The 25,393-nt window shown below is 39.5% G+C and overlaps 1 protein-coding gene across 7 annotated transcripts; it reads left to right on the top strand.

Annotated features, from left to right (window-relative positions):
* Positions 1–2,026: 2,026 nt before the first annotated feature.
* Positions 2,027–9,625, top strand: CLDND1 (claudin domain containing 1). 7 transcript variants are annotated; one of them, XM_008975374.3, is made up of 6 exons: positions 2,067–2,256; positions 3,402–3,452; positions 3,663–3,972; positions 6,109–6,219; positions 7,915–8,052; positions 8,225–9,625. In XM_008975374.3, exons 3-6 carry the CDS (start codon positions 3,681–3,683, stop codon positions 8,443–8,445), a joined length of 762 nt encoding a protein of 253 aa, XP_008973622.1. In that variant the 5' UTR covers positions 2,067–2,256; positions 3,402–3,452; positions 3,663–3,680; the 3' UTR covers positions 8,446–9,625. The 7 variants fall into 7 exon arrangements, with proteins under 7 accessions (XP_003821944.1, XP_008973622.1, XP_003821945.1 ...); XM_003821897.4 differs by having other exon boundaries at positions 2,108–2,256; positions 3,409–3,452; XM_008975375.3 differs by having other exon boundaries at positions 2,155–2,256; positions 3,387–3,452.
* Positions 9,626–25,393: the final 15,768 nt, after the last annotated feature.

Raw genomic sequence — 25,393 nt, 5'->3', positions numbered from 1 at the left:
AATCAAGGACTTTCTGTTCACAGCCGGATGAAAGGATGCTGAATCTGTCAAGATCAAGAAAAATAAGGACAATGTGAAGTTTAAAGTTCGATGCAGCAGATATCTTTATACCCTGGTCATCAGTGAAAATGATGAAAATCATAACTCAAGCCTGTTCTGCTATGATTCTTTCCTAAACCTCAGGTCCTGTGCTGGGCGTTTTATATGTTTTTCTCAATCTTCACAATGATCATGTGGGATAGATGCTACTGTCAACATCCATATTTTGGAGAAAAGACAACCGAGACTTAAAGAAGGTTAATTCTCCAAAGTCACAAAATGAGTATATTCAAGTGTGTTACCATGGTAGTCAGTTACTCTAATATCCAAGTTTGCTACCAAGTCAGTTACTCTCTCTAGTTCCTTTATCTGTAGACTGAAGTTGTTTCTTCTCTCTCCTTTAAACTTATCTTTTGCCTGGTTTACTGACCACATGATCTCAGTGGAGAGGTAAATCTGAAAGTGGGGAATTTCTTTTTTTGAGGCAGAGTCTTGTTCTGTTGCCCAGGCTGGAGTGCAGTGGCGTGATCTTGGCTCACTGCAAGCTCCGCCTCCCGGGTTCATGCCATTCTCCTGCCTCAGCCTCCCAAGTAGCTGGGACCACAAGCGCCCACCAACACGCCTGGCTAATTTTTTTGTATTTTTAGTAGAGACGGGGTTTCACCGTGTTAGCCAGGATGGTCTCGATCTCCTGACCTCGTGATCTGCCGCCTCGGCCTCCCAAAGTGCTGGGATTACAGGCGTGAGCCACCACGCCCGGCGGAAAATAGGGGATTTCTAATGAAGGCCAATGGATGAAGACATTTCCTGGAGTATAAGGGCATTTATGTGTCTTACTACACATTGACAATTTGCCTGTGCCTCTCCGCCACTTTCTCTAGTTGGTGCCTCTGACAAATTTTTTTTTTAATTATATGCTGTATATGAAAATCCAGAGTCATGTTTGAATATATTTGGCTACTACCTTATTATGTGCTGCATATGAATATCAGTTTCACCCACTCAGGTCAAAGAAATGTAAGTAGAGATAGAGAAACATATCATGCCTTTAATCTGTCAAAGTGGTAGAAATTTAATATCAACTTGCAGCTCCCATCTTTCTCCTATGCTAAATTACAAGGCATTAGGGGACAGAGTAGGGGTTTGAGAGCCCCTCTGGTCCTTGAGTCAGCTTTCTCTGTCGGTTACTGTTGAGAAATCCACCATTTGCTGGTCCCAGGCCACGTTAATGGTTCCACTCATGTTATTGTTAAGATGTCCCTGCTTCCTGTCCATGAATTTCTGTGTTAAACCTGAGGGTTCAGAATCATTGTTGCCCCTGTGCCACACATCATCTGCAATCTCCAATGCTGTCCATGACCTTATCTGCTTGAGTGATGTTCCCCAAATTTCAGTCTTTTTCCTACTATACCCACAATTTTTTATTCATTTTTTGACATATCTGGTATCCTCAGTATTATTAACTTAATAGTTTTTAAATTAAGTGAAAAGAATTTAAAAGGAACAACATTGCTGCAGTAGAAAACTAGTATCACTTGTCATAAAAGGAAGGCAGCTACAAACACATTTTATGAAACCCAAATAATATCATTACATTCTTGATGGATACTGTCTGCCAGGTCACATACTTCTTAGCCTAAACTTATGCAATAAAACCAGAAGGATGCTCTGCTCCAATGGGAGGGATTCTGGGAGAGGGAAATAAAATGGGTCAACGTTTCACAAGTAGAATCCCATTTTTGTTCATTTATACTTAGATCTAGAGGCAGGGTGGTGTGATAGGGAAAGCACAGGCCTAAAAGTCAGATCTAAGTTATACAAGTCACGGTCACTGACTCGAGATGACCGGAAACAGGCCCGCTTTACTTTCTGGACCATTCTCCCTTCCTCCCTAAAATGCAAGAATCCAACAGCCTAGACTTCCCTTCTGCGTACCGGCTTGCCCTGAGGAGCTGAACTACATCTCCCACAATGCGCCGCGCGCGGCGCCAGGAATGCCTATCGCCGCCTCAGACAGCTTTCAGTCTGTCCCTCCTACAACTCCCACAAGGCCCCTCGGCCCCGGGCCGCGGCCCGGCCCGGAGTGGGGGCGGGCGGAGGCGCGGGAGTTATGGAGGGGGCGGGCTCTGCAGGGAAGTGCGTCAGAGGAGGCGCGGGGAGAGTAGGGTGCTGTGGTCTGAGCTAGAGGGTGAAGCTGGCGGAGCAGGAGGATGGGCGGTGAGTGAGCGGGACCTGCGTCGCCGGGCAGGGGTCGCGTCGCGGTTCCATGTTCCCGGCGGTTTGAAGAGGAGCCCCCTTCCCGAGCGTGGTCGGGCTGGGCGGGTTCCGAGCGGCGGATTTGTCCCAGGGCCGAGCCCTCTAGGGCGGGGCCTGGTCGGGTACCGGGGGACCCTGGCCCGGGGCCGAGCACGGCTGCCCCGCCCCAGCCCTGGCCTTCTCCGGCCCCGCCGTGAGGCCCAGGAGGTGGCTGCTGCAGGCGTCCGGCTTGGACAAACCGCCGTTCCCAGTGCTGGGACCCTTTAAGGTCATTTGAGAGCACCTGGATGAAGGGGGGATTTTTAAAAAATCAAAATACAAATCCAACTTTTTGAGTTTTCGTTGTCATTGCTCTTATCTTTCCTGAGTCACTTCCCATTTTCCAAACTCAGCAACCCCAGTTTGCGAGTCTGTTTTCATGCACCTTTGTAAGGTGTTTGGTGCGGTCACGGTGTATACTTGCCGTGTAGTATTTGACTCAGCGCGATCCGCCTTGAGTCATTTTACCGCGGCCATTTACTACTGCCGTTGAGCCCTGTCCACGCCTTGGGAGTGTTGATATGTTGAGAGTTTTCTGTCTGGCTGAGGAGGGATCATTTAGTTTTTGCGGACGTATGTTGCACTTAGGATTTAGGGAGAGAGCAAGATTTCTGTTGAGAAGGTTCAGAAGTATAAGGAATCGGGAGAGTAGATAGGAGTGAAGCATTTGGCAGCGTAAAGAAGCTTGGCTTAGCTTTAATGGATTAGGGAGAGATTGCTATCTAGCATTATTACATGTTATTGTTCTCTTTGCTATTTTATACACCTAGAACAACCTTTCCCTCGGGGTTAACAAACATCTTCAACTCTGTTTTCCGTATGGCTCCTGACTCTTACCTTTGTTTTAGGAGGCTTCCCTCTTCAGAGGAAACTGGGAGAAGCCAATTTCCACTGCTTCTTTTTCCTGTGCCTTTTTAACACTCAAACCCAGAACACTTAATCCTCTGCAGCTCGTGCAAAAATTCAGTCTGTAATTTAAAATGTGTGCACGGTACACTGCTGACCATGGGCATGTCTATTGTTTGTATCTGTAATGTGTATGTCCATTTCAGTGTTGTCTGTTTTAGTATGCAGGTGATAGACTAGAGAACAAGACCTCTGTCTCCGTAGCATCCTGGGTATGTGAGCATTCAATAAGTACTTTTATGAGAATGAGTTTTGTTTTAAGCTTAATTAAAAACATGCTTGCTTTCTAAAAAAAATTCTTAATGGTTATATGTACGAAGGGATGGGGAATTGGGTAAAGGGTGCATTTGGAATAATTCAAAATAATCTTTCTTATTTGTCCGTAAAGTCTAACTTATCTTCTTTCTTCAACTTTTAAACAGAGCAGTCTGAATGCCAGAATGGATAACCGTTTTGCTACAGCATTTGTAATTGCTTGTGTGCTTAGCCTCATTTCCACCATCTACATGGCAGCCTCCATTGGCACAGACTTCTGGTATGAATATCGAAGTCCAGTTCAAGAAAATTCCAGTGATTTGAATAAAAGCATCTGGGATGAATTCATTAGTGATGAGGCAGATGAAAAGACTTATAATGATGCACTTTTTCGATACAATGGCACAGTGGGATTGTGGAGACGGTGTATCACCATACCCAAAAACATGCATTGGTATAGCCCACCAGAAAGGACAGGTATTTCTCTTATTTTAACTTCTGTCTTCTTCACCTGGTTAATAATAGACAAAACGACGTAATGATTGCCCAATTACATGTAAGCAGGTTTGTTGGTTCTCTCTCTCCTTAAAGAAATAAATCGTGTATCTTCTCTTTCTACTGCCTTCTCTCCCCAACTTCTTTGCATTACCATGGTATTCATCAATATTGGTTGGATGAGGAACTTTTCTTATCTTGGGAAAGCCTTAATGGCTTTTTTTTTTTCTTATTTACTCACTCATTAAAATACTTTTCATTACTCTAACACATGTTATAAAGAAATAGTTGGAAAAGTACATCGAAAGACTTTTAAAAATATTTGGTAACTAGTAAAAGGACTACCATCGAAAATCAACTCAAAAAATTGTCCTTTTATGGGTTAGCTGTATTATAATACATATCTATCATTTGCCCGTGTGTCTTAGAGGTTGTAATTTGACCAGCTCTACATTTAATCTGTGTAATTATGAGACTGTTTTACAACAATCTTGATGCAGAGTTGGTAGGTTAAGAAATTTGTATTACAGAAGTTAAAAAAAAAAAACCCAAAACTAGATTTTTGGGTTTATTTTACAGGCATTCTTATTTAACACTTAAAGATTTTAATTTCCAGTTATTAAAATGGTAGCTTTAGAACTCTTTGTAAGGAACAACTTTACAGTTTATTTATGACTACTTCTGTTGGCCCCTTAGTGGGGAAGCATTGTATTCAAATCATAGCAGAACAGGCTTGAGTTATGAAATTTCAAAAGGATGATAATATGTCACTATATCTGGAAAAAAAGATAATTTGGAAGGAAAGGAGAGAAAGTTGGTTAAAATTCATTGTAAAATGTTCAGTTTGACTTATGAGGTTACAGGAGCACTTGATATTGAAATTGGAGTTGGAATTGGAGTGTTACCATTTAGTCATTCATTAAACAAATAATTTATTGCATGTCTCCATGTTCCAGGGCCTCTTAGCTGGGAGAACATCAGGAAAGAACAAAATCCTTACTCCTGGGGAGCTAGCATTCTGATAAAGGATGACAGGCAGTGAACAGAATATAACAGTATAAACAGAATAAATAATTATTCAGTATGTTAAAAGATGACATGTGCTATGGCAAAATAGAACACAAAAGGGATTTGGAAATATGTGGGAAAAGGAATATTGGTGGCCATAGGTTATGATTTTCAATAGGATACTTAAAGTAGGTCTCATTGAGAAGACACCACTTGAGTAAAGAATGTAGTTAAAGACTAGACAAAAGAGTTGGCCATATGGGTAAATGGGGAGGAAGTCATTTAGGTTGGAAAGGACATCTACTGCAAAGGCTCTATGGCGGGAGCATGCCTGAAATATTCAAGGACCAGTAAGGAAGCCACTGGGCTGGAATGGAGGGAGAGACGGGAAGTTGGGTATGCTGTTAAAGACCTACTTTGGGAGTGGGACTGGGGCAAATCCTGGAGGACTCTAGGCAGAATGAGAACTTTGGTGTTGACTCCAAATACAGTGCTGAGCCATGATCTGGTCACCCTGGCTGTTGTGAGAACAGAGGCAGCAGACAAAGGTGGAAACTAGAAGACTATGGTTAGGAGGCTATAGAAGTAATTCAGGTTAAGTGATGATTATGACTCACACCAGAATGGTAGCACTGAGCAGCAGCTGGATTCTGGACATAGTTTGAAGGAAGAATTCCTGGGATTTCCTGATGGAGTGTAAATGTACAAGAATTACTCTAAAGTTTCTGGTCTGAGGAACTGGAAGTGTGGATTTGGCATTCCCTGAGATGGGGATATGGTTGGTAAAGCACGGTTGCATGAGAAGATCAACATTCCTATTCATTTCAGTCTTTGTTCCCTCCCCTTCTTCCTAGGCTTTCTACATAGCTATTCTGCCATTCATTTTACTGCTTCCACTTTATTTTCTTCCTTGTGCCTATCTCTTCAGCCTGCCACTGAGAACCAGTGGCATCCGTTGGACATCTATGAAACCTGTGTGTCAGTCAGGGCCAGAGAAGTTGCTGACCCCTCTGGAAACATCCTTTACTTTTTACTTCAGAGAATAATTACTGAAAGAGATTTTTGTTAAATGTTTATAATTAAAACAACAGGCAATTGTTCTTGTTCCAGAGTCATTTGATGTGGTCACAAAATGTGTGAGTTTCACACTAACTGAGCAGTTCATGGAGAAATTTGTTGATCCCGGAAACCACAATAGCGGGATTGATCTCCTTAGGACCTGTGAGTACTTTGATTTCACCAGGACAGTTGGGGGAACAAAGATAATTTTATTTGTCTCTTTTTGGACTATGTTTTTGGAATAAGATGAGTTAGTAGATTGTGCCAACGTGAAATAAAATCTCTAACAGTATCCAGTGAACTCTATTCTGTTGATATTTTAGAAGTTAGATACATGCTTACCAAATTTCAAATGATTTGAAGTTGACAGGGCCAACTACTTCATTGGATGATGGGATCTAGACCTTCAAAAGATGTTATTAATGGGCCCATTTAATAAAAGGAAATTTAGTTGAGATAACTTATACATTCCTATATTTGAATTAAACACTTTCCACTGCTTGAGTTCAGATAAGTATATGTGAAAAAAGTTTACTGCAAGCTCTGAATGAGTCAGTGAGTTGTCAGGCCTGTCAAAAGTGTTTATCCAGTCTTAGGTGATAGTAACAAAAGGGTAGATGTCAAAAAAGATGAAAGTATTTATTAGGAACAGCCTATTCCCTGATGGTCAGGCAGCCCATGAAATACTGTCTTCAGATTTGAGCCTCAGTTTTCAGGGCTATAGGGACTTGCCCAGAAGAATGACCATGTTGTAAGAGAAAAGGTTGAATAAGAGGTAGGTATTCAGTTTTATAAAGAGAATGTGTAGCAAGCAGTTTATTACTAGGAGAGTTTGAAAGAAAGTAAGTTAGAAAAACACATAAGAAGTTCCAGAAAGCAAAACCAGCACCAAAAGGTGTAAAGTTTGGTCAAGATTGATATGAATGCATTTCTAATAATGACTATTATTGGAAAATGGAATGGCATGTTTTGTGAGGTCATCAGGTTTTCTTCCCATGTTGATGAGAGATTTATGATAATTAAAACTACCTTTAGATTCTCTGCTTTGTGCTTTATGTATATTCTTCAACAGCCCTATAAGACAGGTCATTTATAATTACCATTAATTTACTTGTTGTTACTGCCTTTAGATCATATAAAGACCTAGATATTGTTGGTAGGTAGAATCAGACTGATTTTTGTATCAAATCCTGGCTCTACCACTTACTGTGTTATTTTTACAAGTTATTTATGACTCTTGCCTCAGTTTCCTTAATTACAAAATGGAATTAATAATAATACAGCTGTAGCTATGGGGGATTGGATTCAGGACCCCCTGCTAATTCCAAGGTTGCTAAAGTACCTTATATAAAATGGCATAATATTAGCATATAACCTACACAGTCCTTCTGTATACTTTAAATCATCTTTAGATTGCTTATAATACCCAATACAATATAAATGCTATGTAAATAGTTGTTATACTATATATTTGTAAATTTGTATCATTTTTTTTTCTGAATATTTTTAACCCTTGGTTAGTTGAATCTGCGGATGTGAAACCTGCAGATATGGAGGGCTGACTGTACCTACTTTCTAGGGTGGTTGGGAGGATTAATACAGAAAATGTGTAGACAAACATAGCATGGAACATAGTGAACCCTCAGTAATTGCCACTACCTGTTAGTGTCCTTTTACTTTTATCAGGACAAGAGTAGCATCCTTTTGAATAATGTGCTTTAGAAAAGAGGCCTCAATGTTAAAATACTTTCACACTTTTTGAGAAAAGATCTAATTAGAATATGAAAGAAATTGCCATTGCGGGGAAAATGGTCTGAAATCATGGTAACACTTCTTTTCTCTCTTTTTAAAAATCAGATCTTTGGCGTTGCCAGTTCCTTTTACCTTTTGTGAGTTTAGGTTTGATGTGCTTTGGGGCTTTGATCGGACTTTGTGCTTGCATTTGCCGAAGCTTATATCCCACCATTGCCACGGGCATTCTCCATCTCCTTGCAGGTAGGTTTTGTCATCATACTTACCTTTTAGCTTCTTCCTGTCTCTTTAGGGACCCAAGAGTTATAAATCTGAAATGTTCACGTATTAACTGCCCTGTCACATTGCCTGAAAAGCTCTTTACTGTGCTTTTACCCAGCCATGTTTTGTTTTGTTTTCTAAATTTTCCCCCAAGGTCTGTGTACACTGGGCTCAGTAAGTTGTTATGTTGCTGGAATTGAACTACTCCACCAGAAACTAGAGCTCCCTGACAGTGTATCCGGTGAATTTGGATGGTCCTTCTGCCTGGCTTGTGTCTCAGCTCCCTTACAGTTCATGGCTTCTGCTCTCTTCATCTGGGCTGCTCACACCAACCGGAAAGAGTACACCTTAATGAAGGCATATCGTGTGGCATGAGCAAGAAACTGCCTGCTTTACAATTGCCATTTTTATTTTTTTAAAATAATACTGATATTTTCCCCACCTCTCAATTGTTTTTAATTTTTATTTTATTTGTGGATATACCATTTTATTATGAAAATCTATTTTATTTATACACATTCACCACTAAATACACACTTAATACCACTAAAATTTATGTGGTTTACTTTAAGCGATGCCATCTTTCAAATAAACTAATCTAGGTCTAGACAGAAAGAAATGGATAGAGACTTGACACAAATTTATGAAAGAAAATTGGGAGTAGGAATGTGACCCAAAACAAGTTGTGCTAATGTCTGTTAGACTTTTCAGTAAAACTAAAGTAACTGTATCTGTTCAACTAAAAACTCTATATTAGTTTCTTTGGGAAACCTCTCATCGTCAAAACTTTATGTTCACTTTGCTGTTGTAGATAGCCAGTCAGCCAGCAGTATTAGTGCTGTTTTCAAAGATTTAAGCTCTATAAAATTGGGAAATTATCTAAGATCATTTTCCCTAAGCATTGACACACAGCTTCATCTGAGGTGAGATATGGCAGCTGTTTGTATCTGCACTGTGTCTGTCTACAAAAAGTGAAAAATACAGTGTTTACTTGAAATTTTAACTTTGTAACTGCAAGAATTCCAGTTCAGCCGGGCGAGGATTAGTATTATTTTTAACTCTCCATAAGATTTTCAGTACCACCAAATTGTTTTGGATTTTTTTTCTTTCCTCTTCACATACCAGGGTTATTAAAAGTGTGCTTTCTTTTTACATTATATTACAGTTACAAAGTAAAATTCCCCAACTGCTATTTATTTATTCCAGCCCAGTACCATAAAGAACGTTTCACCATAATGACCCTCCAGAGCTGGGAAACCTACCACAAGATCTAAAGTTCTGGCTGTCCATTAACCTCCAACTATGGTCTTTATTTCTTGTGGTAATATGATGTGCCTTTCCTTGCCTAAATCCCTTCCTGGTGTGTATCAACATTATTTAATGTCTTCTAATTCAGTCCTTTTTTTATAAGTATGTCTATAAACATTGAACTTTAAAAAACTTATTTATTTATTCCACTACTGTAGCAATTGACAGATTAAAAAAAGTAACTTCATAATTTCTTACCATAACCTCAATGTCTTTTTTAAAAAATAAAATTAAAAATGAAAAGAGACTCAATTGTATATAGAGTGTCTGAATTGATTTAAATCTCAACACTTTAGGATAAAGAAGTGGAGGCAATCTCTGTGGTTGTCTGTGGAAAGTGCATCTTGCTGTACAGGGCTGTCGTTATGTCCTGTGTTTGGGTCTCTTGTTTGATCTTCTGGGAAATGTAGGAACCCCTTCCCTCTATTAGAAATAAGAAAATCTTTATCTTTTATTTTTCAGAATTTTAAACCATGTTCTCAAAAGTAGTTTTGTTATCTCTACATGTCATACTTAATGTGGCTAGTCTTCAGTAAAGTCATTTAGTGGCTGTGGATGTTTGTGTTCTATAGTAAATAACCAAGTCAGCTTCTGACTTAGAACAAAGTCAGCATTACTCTGTAGCCAATTATTGCCTGTGAAATGACTGGTTACTCAGGTTTCTATCTAATCTTAATTCTTGAAGATTCATTACCCTTCAGCGCCTTCTGTGGAAGGTGGAAAAGAGAAAAGCTAAATGAACAAACAAAACACCTTTGGGAATGGGATAAGAAAATTTTTGGCAGCATGATATTTTTGTATTGGTCAGTTATTTTAAACAATGTCCCTGCCTCTTAATACCCCAGAGTTACATGGGAAGCTACTAGCACCATAACCCCTGGTGCTGCATTGTAGTTGGTATTTTTAGCATGTTGCAGGGTAGCTGAGGTTATCTTTCCTGCAAAGACTTTTTTTCTTTGGAATATATAGGGCTGTATTGTTTCATTTAAATGTGAAACTGATTCTAATCAGGTTGAACCATATGAAACTGCAGATATTCAACCATTTTTGATCAACCTAATAGATAAAATCAGTGGCAAGGCGAACCCTATTAAATTTAATCTTTGAAAGCAACCCCCAAAGTAAAAAATTAATTTTCAGATTTTTCAGAATGAAATTTTTTTTTTTTTCTTTTGAGATGGAGTTTCACTCTTGTTGCCCAGGCTGAGTGCAATGGTGCGATCTTGGCTCATCACAACCTTTGCCTCCTGGGTTCAAGCGATTCTCCTACCTCAGCCTCCCGAGTAGCTGGGATTACAGGCATGCGCCACCATGCCCAGCTAATTTTGTATTTTTAGTAGAGATGGGGTTTCCCCATGTCGGCCAGGCTGGCCTTGAACTCTCGATCTCAGGCGATCCGCCCGCCTCGGCCTCTCAAAGTGCTGGGATTACAGGCATGGGCCACCATACCCGGCCTCAGAATGAATTTTGTGGCAATTTAACAAATGTGTTTTAAGACTTTGATTTTATAGCTCCTAACTAAATGATGTGGGTAAATATCCTCTATGATTTTTAGCAAAAGACTCATTTCAAAATTTATTAAGTATAGCCATAAAACACAATTTGGCACAACAACAAAAAAGGAATTCTAGAAGAATTTATTCAGATAACAGTGTGCCTTCTGTCTGCATCATATTACACTAGGATTTCAAATTTATAATCTAATGGGAATGTGTTAAAATTTTACCTGCTTTAGTTGTGTGTGTGCACATGCACACGTGCGTTAAGGGAGAGGATAGGGTTGACAATCACTCCTAGGTGAACTCATTTAGTCATATGATTTGAGAAGAATGAGATGACCACAAACCGTATCAATTTAGTTTGTTTTTCCATTCCAGAAACATCACCAAATTGCAGACTAGCACAGTTAAAACCTATAGACCCTGTCATGTTCAATTGACTATAACATATATAGATCAGGTCATTTTAATACTTAGCCTTCATATAAACTTTCACCAAAAATGAAAACCTGTTAAACTAATTTTGCTGATTGAAAAACTTTCTTTTTTGTGAAATGGAGTCTCACTCCGTCACCCAGGTTGGAGTGCAGTGGCCCAATCTTGGCTCACTGCAACCTCCGCCTCCTGGGTTCAAGGGATTCTCCTGCCTCAGCCTACGGAGTAGCTGGGATTACAGGTGTGTGCCACCATGCCCAGCAACTTTTGTATTTTTAGTAGAGACGGGGTTTCACCATGTTGGCTAGGCTGGTCTCAAACTCCTGACCTCAAGTGACTCACCCACCTTGGCCTCCCAAAGTGCTGGGATGACAGGCGTGAGCCACTGCACGCGGCCTGATTGCAAAACTTTCTGAAATTCTCTAGCAGCTAAAAGAGCAGTTAATGGGTGCAGCTCTGAAGATGCAAATTGTTATTTCACAAGCTTGATGCAGCTGTGTCCTGGCACAGATGGGTGGAGGCTTTTGTCCTCCTTTCAGCACTCTTCTCAAAGGGAACAGTGATTCATACCTTGAAAAGTGAGGAATAAACAAGGAAACGGATCTAAATTATTTTTCTATTGCTCATCAGGTGTTCTTATACTCCATCATAATAAGATACATTTTTCCCTGGGGCCAAATTACATGCCATCATCCTGCAAATTCATGATGTGAAAATGCTCAATTGTAAAAAGAGTAACAAAATTATTTGCCCTATAGAAGAAGTTACCATAGAGTGATTACATTCTCTTCAGTGCCAGAATTTCTATTACTAGCATTACGTGTATACAAATATACATTATTTGACATATAAACATTTACATACTTTCAGCAAACTTCTATAAAAGCAAGATCCAATTTATATTACTTTGTATATTTGCAAAGGTTTAGAAATGTGAAATGAGAATTTTCTTTCTGCCGTACACCTTTTAAAATATCTGAGTTACTAAGTAATGTGTCATCTTTACTGGTCCAGCGTTAGTGTCTCAGTATGTGAGCTTTACCTCGCCTGCCCTGCAGCCTTTCAGCCCCTCCCAGTCTTCCGCATTTTGTTCGTTTCTTTCCCCCCTTAGCTTGTATTGTCATTGTATGTTCACAAACATCTTTGGTTCTCTTGCTCCCATAATTTCCTATGACACCTCCCTTCGCAATCCTTAGCCCTATCTTCATAGACTGTGCTGTCCAGTTTTCTTAATCTTAAGATATCAAGGATGGCTGTTCAGAACTACTAAGTTGATTCTATAAAAAAGTATGCTGTTTGACTTCAACTGCTTTATAATTCTAAGCATCTCTAATTATTGATCTTTTAACACCCTGCCACACATTTTCCAAGTCTCTACAAATGTTAGTTGTTGGAAACCTTTATTCTTCCTGCTTAACTTCCATGGAAGGAGTTTATGCTCTCTTTTAGAAGGGAATACTGGAGTCAACTCTTGTAGTATCTCCCAGCCTTATTTGCTTCTCTATATAAAAGAAGAATGTATTATCGGGTTGGAGAGATTGCTGGAATCAGGGCATCCACAAGGAGCAGCATGGTATACGGTGGTTAAGTATTTAGCTTGGGAGACAGAATGCGAGCTTTGTAATCCCAGGTCTATCTTTTGTCTCTTAGCCTTTTTCCAAACACCCCTTTTCCCATCTGTGAAATGCTTTGATTATCATGTGTCTCTTAGAGTTGTGATGAGGATTATGTAAATTGCTTAGCATAAAGTAGTCGCTCAAAAACTGCTAGTTATGACTGGCTGCATTGTGAGGGGTTGGGGTTGCCAAGCCTATAAAGTGGTGGCTTTTAGCCTAGGCTGCACATTGGAATTTCCTGGAGAACTTAAATGTTTTCGTTCCAGAGAATCTGATTTAGTTGGCCTGGGCTATGGTCGGGTCATTGAAATTTTTAAAACCTTTCCAAGTGATTCCAATGGGCAGTTATATTTGAAAGCTATGTTTAAACGCAAGAAATAGGATTCTCTCTCTCCTAGGCAGATTATGAAAGAGTGGGCTGTGGAGTAAACAGACCTGGCTCAGTGTCTGCCTTCTAAAAGCCATTTCTCTACTGTGCTTTCCACAGTCTTCTGTTGACTGGCTCTTTGTGACAGGTCCCAATCCATCCCACCTCTGATAGTTGGAGATGCGTATGAAGAGTCTGCTCTGCAGATCCAGTGCACCCCCGGTTCTCAGGTTCAGATTTGGCAGGATGTAATAGGAAGCCTTGTTTGTTTTGGCTTCAATTCCAAATTATTTTCTCTAATCCGGTACTTTCAGGGACCCTGTAATTTGAGGTCATTAGGCCTCTATAAAGAAAGTGAATATTCTGATCCCTGTCTGCTTATCAGTTCATTGTGTTCATACTCTTGGTTAGAACTAGGAAGGAAAGAGGCATGCATGAGTGATTGATGTTAACTTCTACCCAAGCTAGAAATTCTGAGGATGAACATATAATAGCATTATCTATAAAATGGGATATTATCTGCCTCAATAGGTTTTTGTGATGGTTAAATAAGAAGGTATACGTGCAAGTGGTTAGAACACCTTTGAAAACATAAGAGCTCAAAAAGTGTTTGGTACTATTATTTGGACATTAATGCAGTGCACGGGAAGGAGGCAGCCTTTGCTTGCCCTGTGTGGTCCAGCTCTAGGGCATGCGGGACTCTGAGCTGTTGGGGTTTACCACAAGGCTACACTCCAATGGGGATTAGAACTAGGGCTGGTGTTACATTATTGGGGAAGTCTTCTGTTTCCAGTAAAGGTTTGTTTCAAAACAGAGCTTCATTACATGGGCTTTTTAGCCATACAAGCCACTCAAGGTGGAAGAATTTTTGCTTTTAAAACTCACATTTTAATCCTTTTTTTCAAGTAGGACAGCAGTGGGGTGGAACTTTCGGCCTTTCAATGATTGTGCTATTGGTAAATCGAGATAAATGCATCAAAAACCTTTCTATTAGTCCATTTGTGATTCTATAACAGAATACCTGAGACTGAGTAATTTATAAATAATAGAAATTTATTTTTAATGGTTCTGGAGGCTGAAAAGTCCAAGATGCCAGCAGATTTGGCAATTCTGATTCCAAGACAACACTTTGCATGCTTCGTGCTTCAGAGGAGAGGAAAACTGTTCCTCACATGGGAGAAGAGTAGAAGGGCAAAGAGGGTGAGAGTGGGCCAAACTGTACCAATTCCATCCATGAGGGTGGAGCCCTCATGGCCTAATCACCTCTCAAAGGTCCCACCTCCTAATAGTGTTACAATGGCAATTGAATTTTGACATGTGTTTTGGAAGGGGCAAATTTTCAAACCATAGCACTGTCTTTATGTTGTTTAAAATTGGACTCAGGTCCATTGAGGGAAGTGGAAGAACTTGGATTCCTGCAGCTTGTTTGCAGGCTCCTGAAATCAGCCTCTACAACATGCAATCCAATTAGATTTGGATGGTTCATTTTAAGTTCTGAGGGTGGAAGTAGATTTCAGGGATCCACACCATGGTTCCACTGCTGAGTAATGGTGGGTATTATTCATGAGCACTTAACAAGATGCCAAGTGGCACTTGTTACCATGGACTCAAAGGAGGATTCAAAGATATGAAAGATAAGACATTATCTAAAAAATTCTAGAGAGAGTTCCAACACTTGATGCTAAAACACCCTTGTAATGGTTAATATTAAGTGTCAACTTGATTGAATTGAAGGATGCAAAGTATTGTTCTTGGGTGTGTCTTTGAGGGTATTGCCAAAGGATATTAACATTGGAGCCAGTGGACTGGGAGAGGCACATCCACCCTCAGTCTGGGTGGGCACAATTGAATCAACTACCAGGACAGCCAGAATAAAAAGCAAGCAGAAGAATGTGGAAAGACTAGACTGACTGAGTCTTCTGGCTTCCCTCTTTCTCCTGTGTTGGGTGCTTCCTGCCCTTGAACATTGGACTCCAAGTTCTCCAGCTATGGGGCTCTTGGACCTTTGACCACCGACTGAAATCTGCACTGTTGGCTTCCCTACTTTTAAGGTTTTGGGACTTGGACTGCCTTCCTTGCTCCTCAGCTTGCAGACGGCCTATTGTGGGACCTCACCCTGTGATCATGTGGGTCAATACTTAAACTCCCCTTTATATAAACATCTATCCTATTAGTTCTGTCCCTCTAGAAAACCCTAATGCAGCCCTCAAGGACTAATTTAGAGCAGCAGTACCCAATTTGTCATCTTAACCATTTACCCCAGGCCTTGTACCCTCCACCTAAAACTCTCAACCCCCAAGCATTTGAAATAAGATGCCTGGGGGAAGGAAAGGGAGGGAAAGGCCTTGAGCCTTTGAGTGGAGAGTGCTGTGGCCTCTCCCTCTTACTCCCTCCTATGCATTAGGCATTATTCTAGGTGAACAAGTAGAGCTACTCTGTAATTAATTCCTGACTTTAACATCCACAGAACTACTCTGGATTTAAACAGATCGATTTGCAATCCCAATTCTTTTTACTAGTTGAGAAACTTTGGGCAAGTTCTGTCATTCTTTAGGTCTCAGTAGGATAATAATGCCTATTTTTCACGTTCACTGTGAGGCTTATAAGGTAATATATGTAAAGTGCTTAGCATGGAGTCTGGTACAATTTAAGCTTTCAATCAACAGTAACTGTTATTAATCTTCAGATGATTTCAAATCCCCGGCCCTGCCTTCTCCCTAAACTCCAGGTCCAACTTCCTAGGTGCCTTCAAGGCAGCTTCATTTGAATATTTTCATGATACCTAAAATGTAATATGTTTAAATTTATACTCATTTGTCTTCTCATAACTGCACCAATTCTCATTTGTTTTACATGTTTTCCCATCAACTAGACTTTTAATGTTGACATCATCTTTGACTCCTTCTTTTCCCTGGCCTTCTATATCCAATTAGTTATCAAGATTTTTTGATTCTATTTCAGTAATGCCTATGTCACTGAAACTCTCCTGTCTAGTCACCTTAGTTCAGGTTCCTTCCTGGATGATGACCGTAGACTCTCTGCTGGTCTCTTTGCCACTAACTAGCTTACCTGAAACCCATTTTACACATCCTGCCAGCCTAATTTGCTAAAGCATAGATAATATTGCATCAACCTTTTACCCCAAAACCATCAACAACTCTCTACTGCTTACAAAAGCAATCTAGAATAAAGTCTAGATTTTGTCTAACATCAAAGCTGTAACATTGTCTAGCTCTATCTTTGGATCATTTTCTCCTATTCCTCTCCTTTAGTCACAGTCATTGTTACGTTTGGACTTTCTTATATCTGTGATTCATCTTATATTGTCTTTATTTATGGAATGCTATTCTCCACATACTCAAATCTTGATCTATACCACTTCACTGCAATTCCAGTTTCAAAAATCATGACCACTTCTTTACCAATTGAAATAACTGAAGACTCATCTCGAATGTCTTGCTCTTCTGAATCCCTGTGGCATTTGGAGTAACCCCCTTCTTGCTGCTTTTGCCACTTTCTACTTTTTGTATAACAGTGATTGTTGTGCATATCAACCTTCCTACTAGAACTTATTGCCTATTTAGTCTTTGTATCCCTCCAACATCTTCCACATTGCCTTGCAAAGAATAGTCCCTCAATAAATGAGAGAGTTGCTTCTGAGTTATAATCCTTGAAATTATTAGAAAGCTGCATTGTAAAATATATACATGAAAGTAGATTAACTAGGGAAAAATTAGAATTGATAGACTAGAGCTCAAATTGAGCACCTTGGAGAGACTAGGCTATGTAATGGGTCCTTCAAGGTAATTTTGAGATTTACACCTCCCCTACTTCTTGCCCTGGAGCTGGAAGAAGATGAGAGTTTGGTTGTTTGTCTATTGTGATATCACATCCACAACTTTACCCAATCACATAGGCTTTTGTGATTTTTATTCACTTCATATAAAGTGCTTATACTAGAAAATGTTTAAAGATTTTTGTTGACATAGTTAGAAGATAAAAATTCAAAGCTGACCACTGTTGGCAAAGTTTGATGAAATAAATGTGTCCTAATCTGTATTTAAACTATGAAATAAAATTCTACAATGAAATCAGAGTATTGTTAGTTGTAAGTTTAAGAGATGAGGCCAGGCGTGGTGGCTCACACCTGTAATCCCAGCACTTTGGGAGGTCGAGGTGGGCGGATCACGAGATCAGGAGATGGAGACCATCCTGGCTAACACGATGAAACCCCGTCTATACTAAAAATACGAAAAATTAGCCGGGCGCAGTGGCAGGCGCCTGTAGTCCCAGCTACTTGAGAGGCTGAGGCAGGAGAACGGCGTGAACCCGGGAAGCGGAGCTTGCAGTGAGCCGAGATAGCGCCATGGCAGTCCGGCCTGAGAGAAAGAGCAAGACTCCATCTCAAAAAAAAAAAAAAAAAAAAAAAAAAAAAAAAAAAAAAAAAGAGATGAATGGAGGGGAACATAAATACTTTAACAAACCTCAAAATGGAGATGGCTCTTATTTCAAATGCACATTCATCAAAAGGTAAATTTTCATGAAGAGGAAACTTTACCTTACATTTCCAGTCTGGCCTGGCTACCCCCAAATCTGCCCAATACTATGCAATGTGTCTTGACTACTATAGTGGTGCTTGTCTTGATTAAAAGTAGATTCTTAACAAGCAATAATTTATTTCTTTCCATAGGAAATTACTCAGATTCTTGGCTCCATGAATAATTTTAATGATCTTCTACATTATCCTTGATAATTACTCATTTCTCAATAATCTTTTAATTTCATCCCATGACTCTGAGGATAGCTTCCAAGCTCTTGAAATGGCCTTACAAACTTATTGGCAAGTTCTATACTTAAGGCACACTGACCTTTTAGTTTTTCCAGTGGGCCATGCCTATGGTAGTTTAAAAACATGGCCTTAAAATCCTTCGATCAATCTTGCATTGAGATTCCCATCCCCTTGAATCTAGGCTGGCTTGTGATGGTTTTGACCAATAGAGTGTGCCTGAAATGACACTCTTCTCATGAGGTCCTAAAGATCATGTGTCCTTAAACCAGTTCTCTTGGAACACTCAGTCTTAGAACATTCCCTCTCCAAACCCAGATACCATGCTGTGAAGTCCAGGCCACATGGCGGTGTCCTGTGTAGATGCTCCAGCTGAAATCCCAAGCTAAGCTCCCAACTGACAGCCAACATCATTTCCAGCCATGTGTGGGAGCCATCCTGGATGTCCAGCCTTAACAAGCCTTCAGAGGACTTCAGCCACAGCTATTATCTTACTACATCCTTGTGAGACTCTAATAAAGAACCAACTAGCTGAGCCCAATCAACCTATAGAACTGACAGAAATAAAATGAATTGTTGTTTTGTGCCGCTATGTTTTGGGGTCATTTGTTATGCAGCCACAGTATCTGCAACAGTGCTGTTTCCTACCACAGGCTTTCTCATGGTTTTTTTCCCCCTTTATCCAAATAGCTTTTTCTGACCTTTACGCTCCCGCATCCCACTCCTTTTACCCAGGTAACACTTATTTTTCAGATGAAAACTTAATATTTGCTTCTTCAGTCAAGTTTCCCTAATTATCTGTTTTAGGTTAGTTCTCTTACATTTCATCGCATTGTGAAGTTCTTGAATGTGGTAGTTATTGACTGCAGTAGACCGTTAGGTCCAAATATAAGAGTGATTCCACTTGCTACTACTCCTTTGAGACTCTGTAGATCCATTTTTTCTATACCTCCATAAGATCTAAGGTAGGTTTTTTAGTCATTTAATAGTTAATTAGCCAAGCACGGTGGTTCATGCCTATAATTCCAGTTCTTTGGGAGGCTGAGGTGAGAGGATGGCGTGAGGCCAGGAGTTTCAGACCAGCCTGGCCTTTGCCTCTACAAAAAATTACCAAAAAAAAAAAAAAAAAAAAATTAATGAAGTAATCCCTTTTGAGGTAGAGGAGCACTAAAAAGTCAGTCTACTAATCACACTCCAGTTCAATTAGGGAGGTATAAAAACTCACTATTCAGTGTTAAAACTCTTCTCTCTCTTAGCTTCGGTTTGCCTGTTGTTGGGAGGCCCACAGTGGGGGAGGAGGCTTTCTTAGCCTTTTCTCTCTGTCCTCAGTCACTGACTGTTTCTGACCTCTCTATGGTCAAACCAGTGGGAGAGTAGATTAGGGCAAAGTATATTTCGACTGTGGCTGGTACTGTTGTCATCTGAACCTGGAGCCATGGAGGGCCCATGCATAATGCAGGCTCTTTCTCTTTTTAGAGCCATTCTGTGAGTTTCTCAGAGACTTTCCCTCTGCAGATCTTCAGACTGCAGCTTTGCTAACACGTAAAATCAATATCTGTCCTTCATCGGGCTGCCCCTCAATCCCATTCCTGGCAGGCTGGTTCCCCTCTGTTGGAACCACATTGAAGAATTCTCTTTGGGTCTGGGCGCAGTGGCTCATGTCTGTAATCCCAACACTTTGGGAGGCTGAGGCAGGAGGATCACTTGAGGCCAGAAGTTTAAGACCAGCCTGAGCAACATGGCAAGACTTCGTCTCTATAAAAAATTTAAAAAATAGGCATGGTGGCACATGCCTGTTGTCCCTGCTACTGGGGAGGCTAAGGCAGGAGGATCGCTTGAGCCCAAAATTTGAGGTTGCAGTGAGCTATGATATTAGCCTGGGTGACAGAGTGAGATTTTGTCTCTAAAAACTTTTTTAAAAAGAAAGAGTTCTCTTTTATTAGGGCCCCAGGCCAGCTCCTTCTCTTAGGAAGGCTTTTAACCCACAAGAATCATGAAGGATTAATGGATAGCTGGACAGAGGGAATGCAGGTCTCTCTCAGCTCACCTTGGGGTCTCAGTATTTCAGGGCTGTCTAATCAAGCCCTTTCACCTTTTGGACCCCTCAACGGGGAGTCATATATTCTTCTATAGGTTTCCCAAACTCCAGGGGACATGTATCAAACTCTCTGAGTAAAGACCCTCTCAACTGGGTAAGTAGAGTGAGCGGGGCCAAGCCTCCTCATTGCAACGGGTGGGACTAGAGGAAAACCCGTTAAGTCTTTCTAGAGAATGTCTGTGTCTGAATTCTCCAAATTCTGATTAATTCCCAAGACTCATAAATAGTTGCGGGGGATAATGAGTCAAAGGTCACAAGATAAGTTTTTAAACCACTCTCTGAAAATCCTGCACAGGAGTCTGGTGTCTTAATTTGGAATGTGGAGCTTCTGATAAAACTAAATTGAGATGTCAGGAGAAATTGCACATAAATCTTAAACATTTATTAAATTGTAATGATTTTAGTTTAACATCTTCCCCCCAGGACTTCTGTAAGACCCATGAGAGAAGAAATCTTGGCTGGCTTTACTCGTAGTGTGTGGTGTATTTTAAAAATGCTCAGTAAGTATTTATTGAATGATGGATGAATAAATAAATATATTTAGATTATGCCACTGGCATTTCATTGTCTATGAACTAATTATTAGTTGGTTATCCATAATACACATTTTTCAAATGTAAAAGTACATAGTCATACTCATAATTATTACATTTTGAGCTTCATTGTTTTCTATCAGTCCTTAAACAAATAAGTTACTTTCTTGGTGTATATTTTCTGAGGGAGAGTAATAAATCTTTCTATCTCAAAAACAGTAATTTCCCTTTAAATAAAGGTTATGTATTTAAATATGAAGTTAAATAGAAGAAAAAATTGAGAAGGGAAGTATTGTGAAGGATAAAGTTCTATTAGGTTTACTATAAGTCAATTATATTAATGTGCTATAAATATCCTATACCATTTTACTTTCTTTTTTAATAGCCTGATTAGATACATTTCTAAGAAGCAGGGATTGTGCCTATGTAATTATTTTTACTGTGTGTGTAGCCCTTCATCATTACTCATGTGATATGGTTTGGCTGTTTCCCCACTCAAATCTCATCTTGAATTGTAACTCCCACAATTCCCACGTGTTGTGGGAACCCGGTGGCAGGTGATTGAATTATGGGGGCAGGTCTTTCCTGCACTTCTCTCTTGATAGTGAGTGAGTCTCACAAAATCTGATGGTTTTAAAAATGGGAGCTTCCCTGCACAGACTCAGTCTCTCGTGCCACTGCCATGGCCATGTAAGAAGTGCCTTTCACCTTCCCCCGTGATTGTGAGACTCAGTCTCTCGTGCCGCTGCCATGGCCATGTAAGAAGTGCCTTTCACCTTCCCCCGTGATTGTGAGGCCTCCCCAGCCATGTGGTACTGTAAGTCCATTAAACCTCTTTCTTTTGTGAATTTCCCAGTCTCGAGTATGTCTTTATCAGCAGCGTGAAAACGGACTAACACCATGTTAAGAGGAGCTAACTCAATACATACTTTGCTGGGATGAAAGAAGACATGCTTTACAGGAGGGGATGAAGAGGCAAGGAAGAGCAGCAGCAAAGGAGAACAGCTGTCAGATTACTGAGGAAATTATACCAGATTTCATCTCTTTGGTGCTCATTGCCTGCCTCTCTGCAAGAATTCTCATCATGATACATTTCAGTCTTACTTTTTTTGTGTGTGTGTGTGACAGTGTGAGACTGAGAGTGCTCAGGTAATGGGGTTTTTGGAGAGTCACACTCCTAGTTCACCCAACATTAAACTAAGAATAGAGCTTGTATGAGGGTCCTCCTCCCACCCACTTTTAGAACTACGTCTTCCTGTGAACCCAGCTGCCCCTGGTCTTCCAGAAACCTCAGTTTGGGACATTATCTGGTCTTGATCTCTGAGAATTAATGGCTTCCTTGATATGTGCCTCATTCATCTGGGCTGTGTCTTGTTGAAGAGCAAGCAATATAGATTAATTGATTTGTGCTACTGAGACAATGAGTTTCACCTCCCAAAGTTTTTGCCATTTTGACACTTGGACTTTCAAGACCTTAATCTTAATATTTTGCTTCTTGTCTTTCATGCTTCTTACCTGCTTGCCTTTCTTTCTTAATACAGTTTTTGAGCACTTCAGCTCAAATGCCATGCATTTAATAGACCCTGAGACACAGACTGCATCCCTCCCCTCACAAACAACGTGGAATATGTGCTACCATGTTTGTTTTAAAAATAAATAATTTTTAAAAAATATGGAAGCATAACACATTTCATTTCTGAGTCCAATCAATCATCCTCTTACTCATTTGGCAGGAAAGATAAAATCTACTCATCATGTTTGCCTCAATTTAGTATTCTAATAGTGGAATATGTACTTGCTATAGAGTTGGAGAAATATTTTGAATAGAATAGTTTAGGTGCCCCTCATATTACATTACTTGACCTACACATTGAGTTAGTCTATACATATTTGCCTTCCAGGCATGAGTAAATCAATTTTCCCTGCCCTGTTATCCCTACTTGTGGTAACCTAGAGTAACTCATTTAGTCTATATTCAGATTGATTGCAAACATTCAAAACATGTCTCCTCCCCACCCCTGACCGCCCATCTTAAATGGTATACCAGTAAGCTCCGACGCCTGCATTCAGGTTAGAATGTCCTAACATGCCCATTAGGGCATCATAGCCAAAAGGCTGTTGTTTACTTCTCATGTTAATTCTCTGGTTTTATGAAGAACTAGTTCCCCATAGATGCATATCTCTGTATAAAGTCATGTTTAAAAAAATCCCCAGTAAGTTATTCTCCCAGTAGAAATTTTGTGGTTTTTATCTCAGTCCGTTTTCCTTTATTTTGTATGTATTATTTTATCCTTATCTTCTAAAGGGAGCGTCAAACAAAATAGACCTGTAAGTCATATCGGCATATGACTCATTTCTCCAAAGTTATCATACTAATTTGATAATACATACTTTCCTACATTAGTATTTGGCTTTCTTTCCTTTATGAAAAGGGAGCTACCTTTATTGTTAACACCTTAAACAGGACTAACTGGTATCTGTTCTCTCTGTTCCCTGCGATTGATGTTGATTCATCACCATAAGCAAAACATGAAATTATAATGCAGCGATGAAGCTAATTCAAACCAAATAAAATAGCAAGTTTATAGTTAACAAAAAGGGTTGGTCAATAAGCATATTTAGTAAAATATATTTGCTTAAAATGAATTATACTGATTATTGTTCTACCATATTTCTATCAAGTTCATACCTATATCTCCTGCCCAGTAAAACTGAATAATTTTTTTATAAAGAATGTACAGCTCAACAGTTAACTGTTTACTGTAAAAGATTTTCTTTTTTAAAATAATGTATTTGGCTTATTTTTTTCTTTTAAGGTTTTCTTAAGGTTTAAAGGAACAATTAATATTTTATCTCTTTTTTTTGTTAACTTCGGTACAAAAATGCAGTTGATGACTTGACAGAAGGCTGCATCTATGGCTTGAAGGTGCAGCCCTTTCATCAAGTCATCAACTGTATTTTTGTACTGTTGAATTTCTCCAACAGCGACAAAGGAGAGCATGCTTCCAGCTGGAGCTGAGTCCAAGCACACAGCCACTCCTGCACACGCATGCGTGCAAACAGGGAAGCCCAAGTAGGAGAAGAGGAAAGAGGTTGTAGGGATTTGGGAAGAACCTTGATTATTCCCTGGAGGAAAAGACAAATCTACTTCCCTGAAATCACCCTCAAATCTACTTCCACCCTCAGAACTTAAAATGAACTGCATCCTTTTTTTCATCTTCTTTTCTTCTCCAGTGAATATGATCTCCAAACCCTTATTTTTTCTTTGAACTGTAAAATTTCCACTCATGGACGATGCAACCAACAGATGCAATCTCTGAGAAGATGAAAATTGGGACCTCTTATTATAAAATTGACCTAGCTGGACTCAGGAAACCAGGGAAGAAGTCAATGCAGGCATTTAAAATGTAAAGTTTCTTCTGGTTAAATCTATTTATTTTTCTTGTAGGTTGAGTATTTCTTCCCAGTTTTTCTGCTCTGGTGTATAACAAACAGGTCAAAATTTCCCATCTTTCCTCCTGATACTAGTTGAATCCTACCTTGCATACTTAATGCATAGTGAAATGGCATCTAGCAGAAATACACACCCCCAAAACACACCACCATTTCATTGGGTGCCCAAAAAATTCTGTATTTAGCTTATTTATTTATTGTTATTTTTGCTTTTTCTTAACCCACTATATATTGACTGCAAACGAATTAATAAATTATCCCTTCTGGAACTTTTTGGTCATTTCTTTTTTTAATGTTTTCACTATAAAAGATAAGCTGAAACATTGAGAAATTGTTTAAATCAGCATATTTTATAATTCACAACTACAACTTGGTAAATATTTTTACTGTAAGTAAGCACTGAAATAATGAAGTATGATGAGAGGCAGTAGTTTTTAATGCAAAGATGCAAAGTTATAAATTTAAATGTTCAGAGGGGCCAGGGAGGTGACATAAGAATTGTTGCCACTTTTTCAAGAAAAGTCAATTTTTGCTTTTATAAAAATTTTTAATAAAAATTTTAAATAAAAATTCTCCTGATATTTAAATCTCTTAAAATTAATTTTCCAAAGAACACTATGCTGTTCTGCATTGTGTGGGATAAACAATTCTGTGCAATCTCTGGGTGACCTTTTGTGATTTCTTATGTAATAATTGAGAATGTAGTTTTTGTAGTCAGGCAGCCTGGGGTTCAGGTCATGCAGACTCCTGTGGGTCACTGAACAAGTGACTCAACCATACTGTGCTTCATATTCTCACCTGTCACATGGGATAATAATTGCAATTCTTTCACAGGATTTATGAGGGTTAGATGAGGTAATGTGTATATACAGCTTAGCACATGGACGCATAGTAAGTATCCAAGTACATTTGGTGATGCTGATGGAAGTGCATTAGGCAAAAACTCAACTGATGGGGTTTAAATTTGAAACAGGCAAGGAAATACTGAAATGTCTGAGTATAATTGGAATGAACTAGGTTAGGTTTTCTTGGAGGTTACAAATATACACTATATTTTTATAGTTTTTCATTCATGATTTAGGGAATTATATCTAGAAATATATCTGTTTTCTACTCCTTTTTCTATATAGACTCAGCATGCTGATTTTCCATGTGATGCCAGCCTCTGGTGGCTGGCTAGCTTGAGGCCCGCTGCAATCTGACAACTGCCTTCTGGAAATTTAGATGT

The sequence above is a fragment of the Pan paniscus genome, chromosome 2 (assembly GCF_029289425.2).
Source record: "Pan paniscus chromosome 2, NHGRI_mPanPan1-v2.0_pri, whole genome shotgun sequence".
Lineage (NCBI taxonomy): Eukaryota > Metazoa > Chordata > Mammalia > Primates > Hominidae > Pan > Pan paniscus.
The sequence above is the reverse complement of the archived record's forward strand: the minus strand, read 5'-3'. Positions and strand labels throughout refer to the sequence as shown.

Excerpts from the sequence above, each read along its gene's own strand:
- CLDND1 (XM_003821897.4), top strand. Across the intron at positions 3,453-3,662 it reads CTGTCTCCGTAGCATCCTGG|AGCAGTCTGAATGCCAGAAT; the intron begins GTATGTGAGCAT and ends ACTTTTAAACAG. Across the intron at positions 8,053-8,224 it reads CATTCTCCATCTCCTTGCAG|GTCTGTGTACACTGGGCTCA; the intron begins GTAGGTTTTGTC and ends TTTTCCCCCAAG.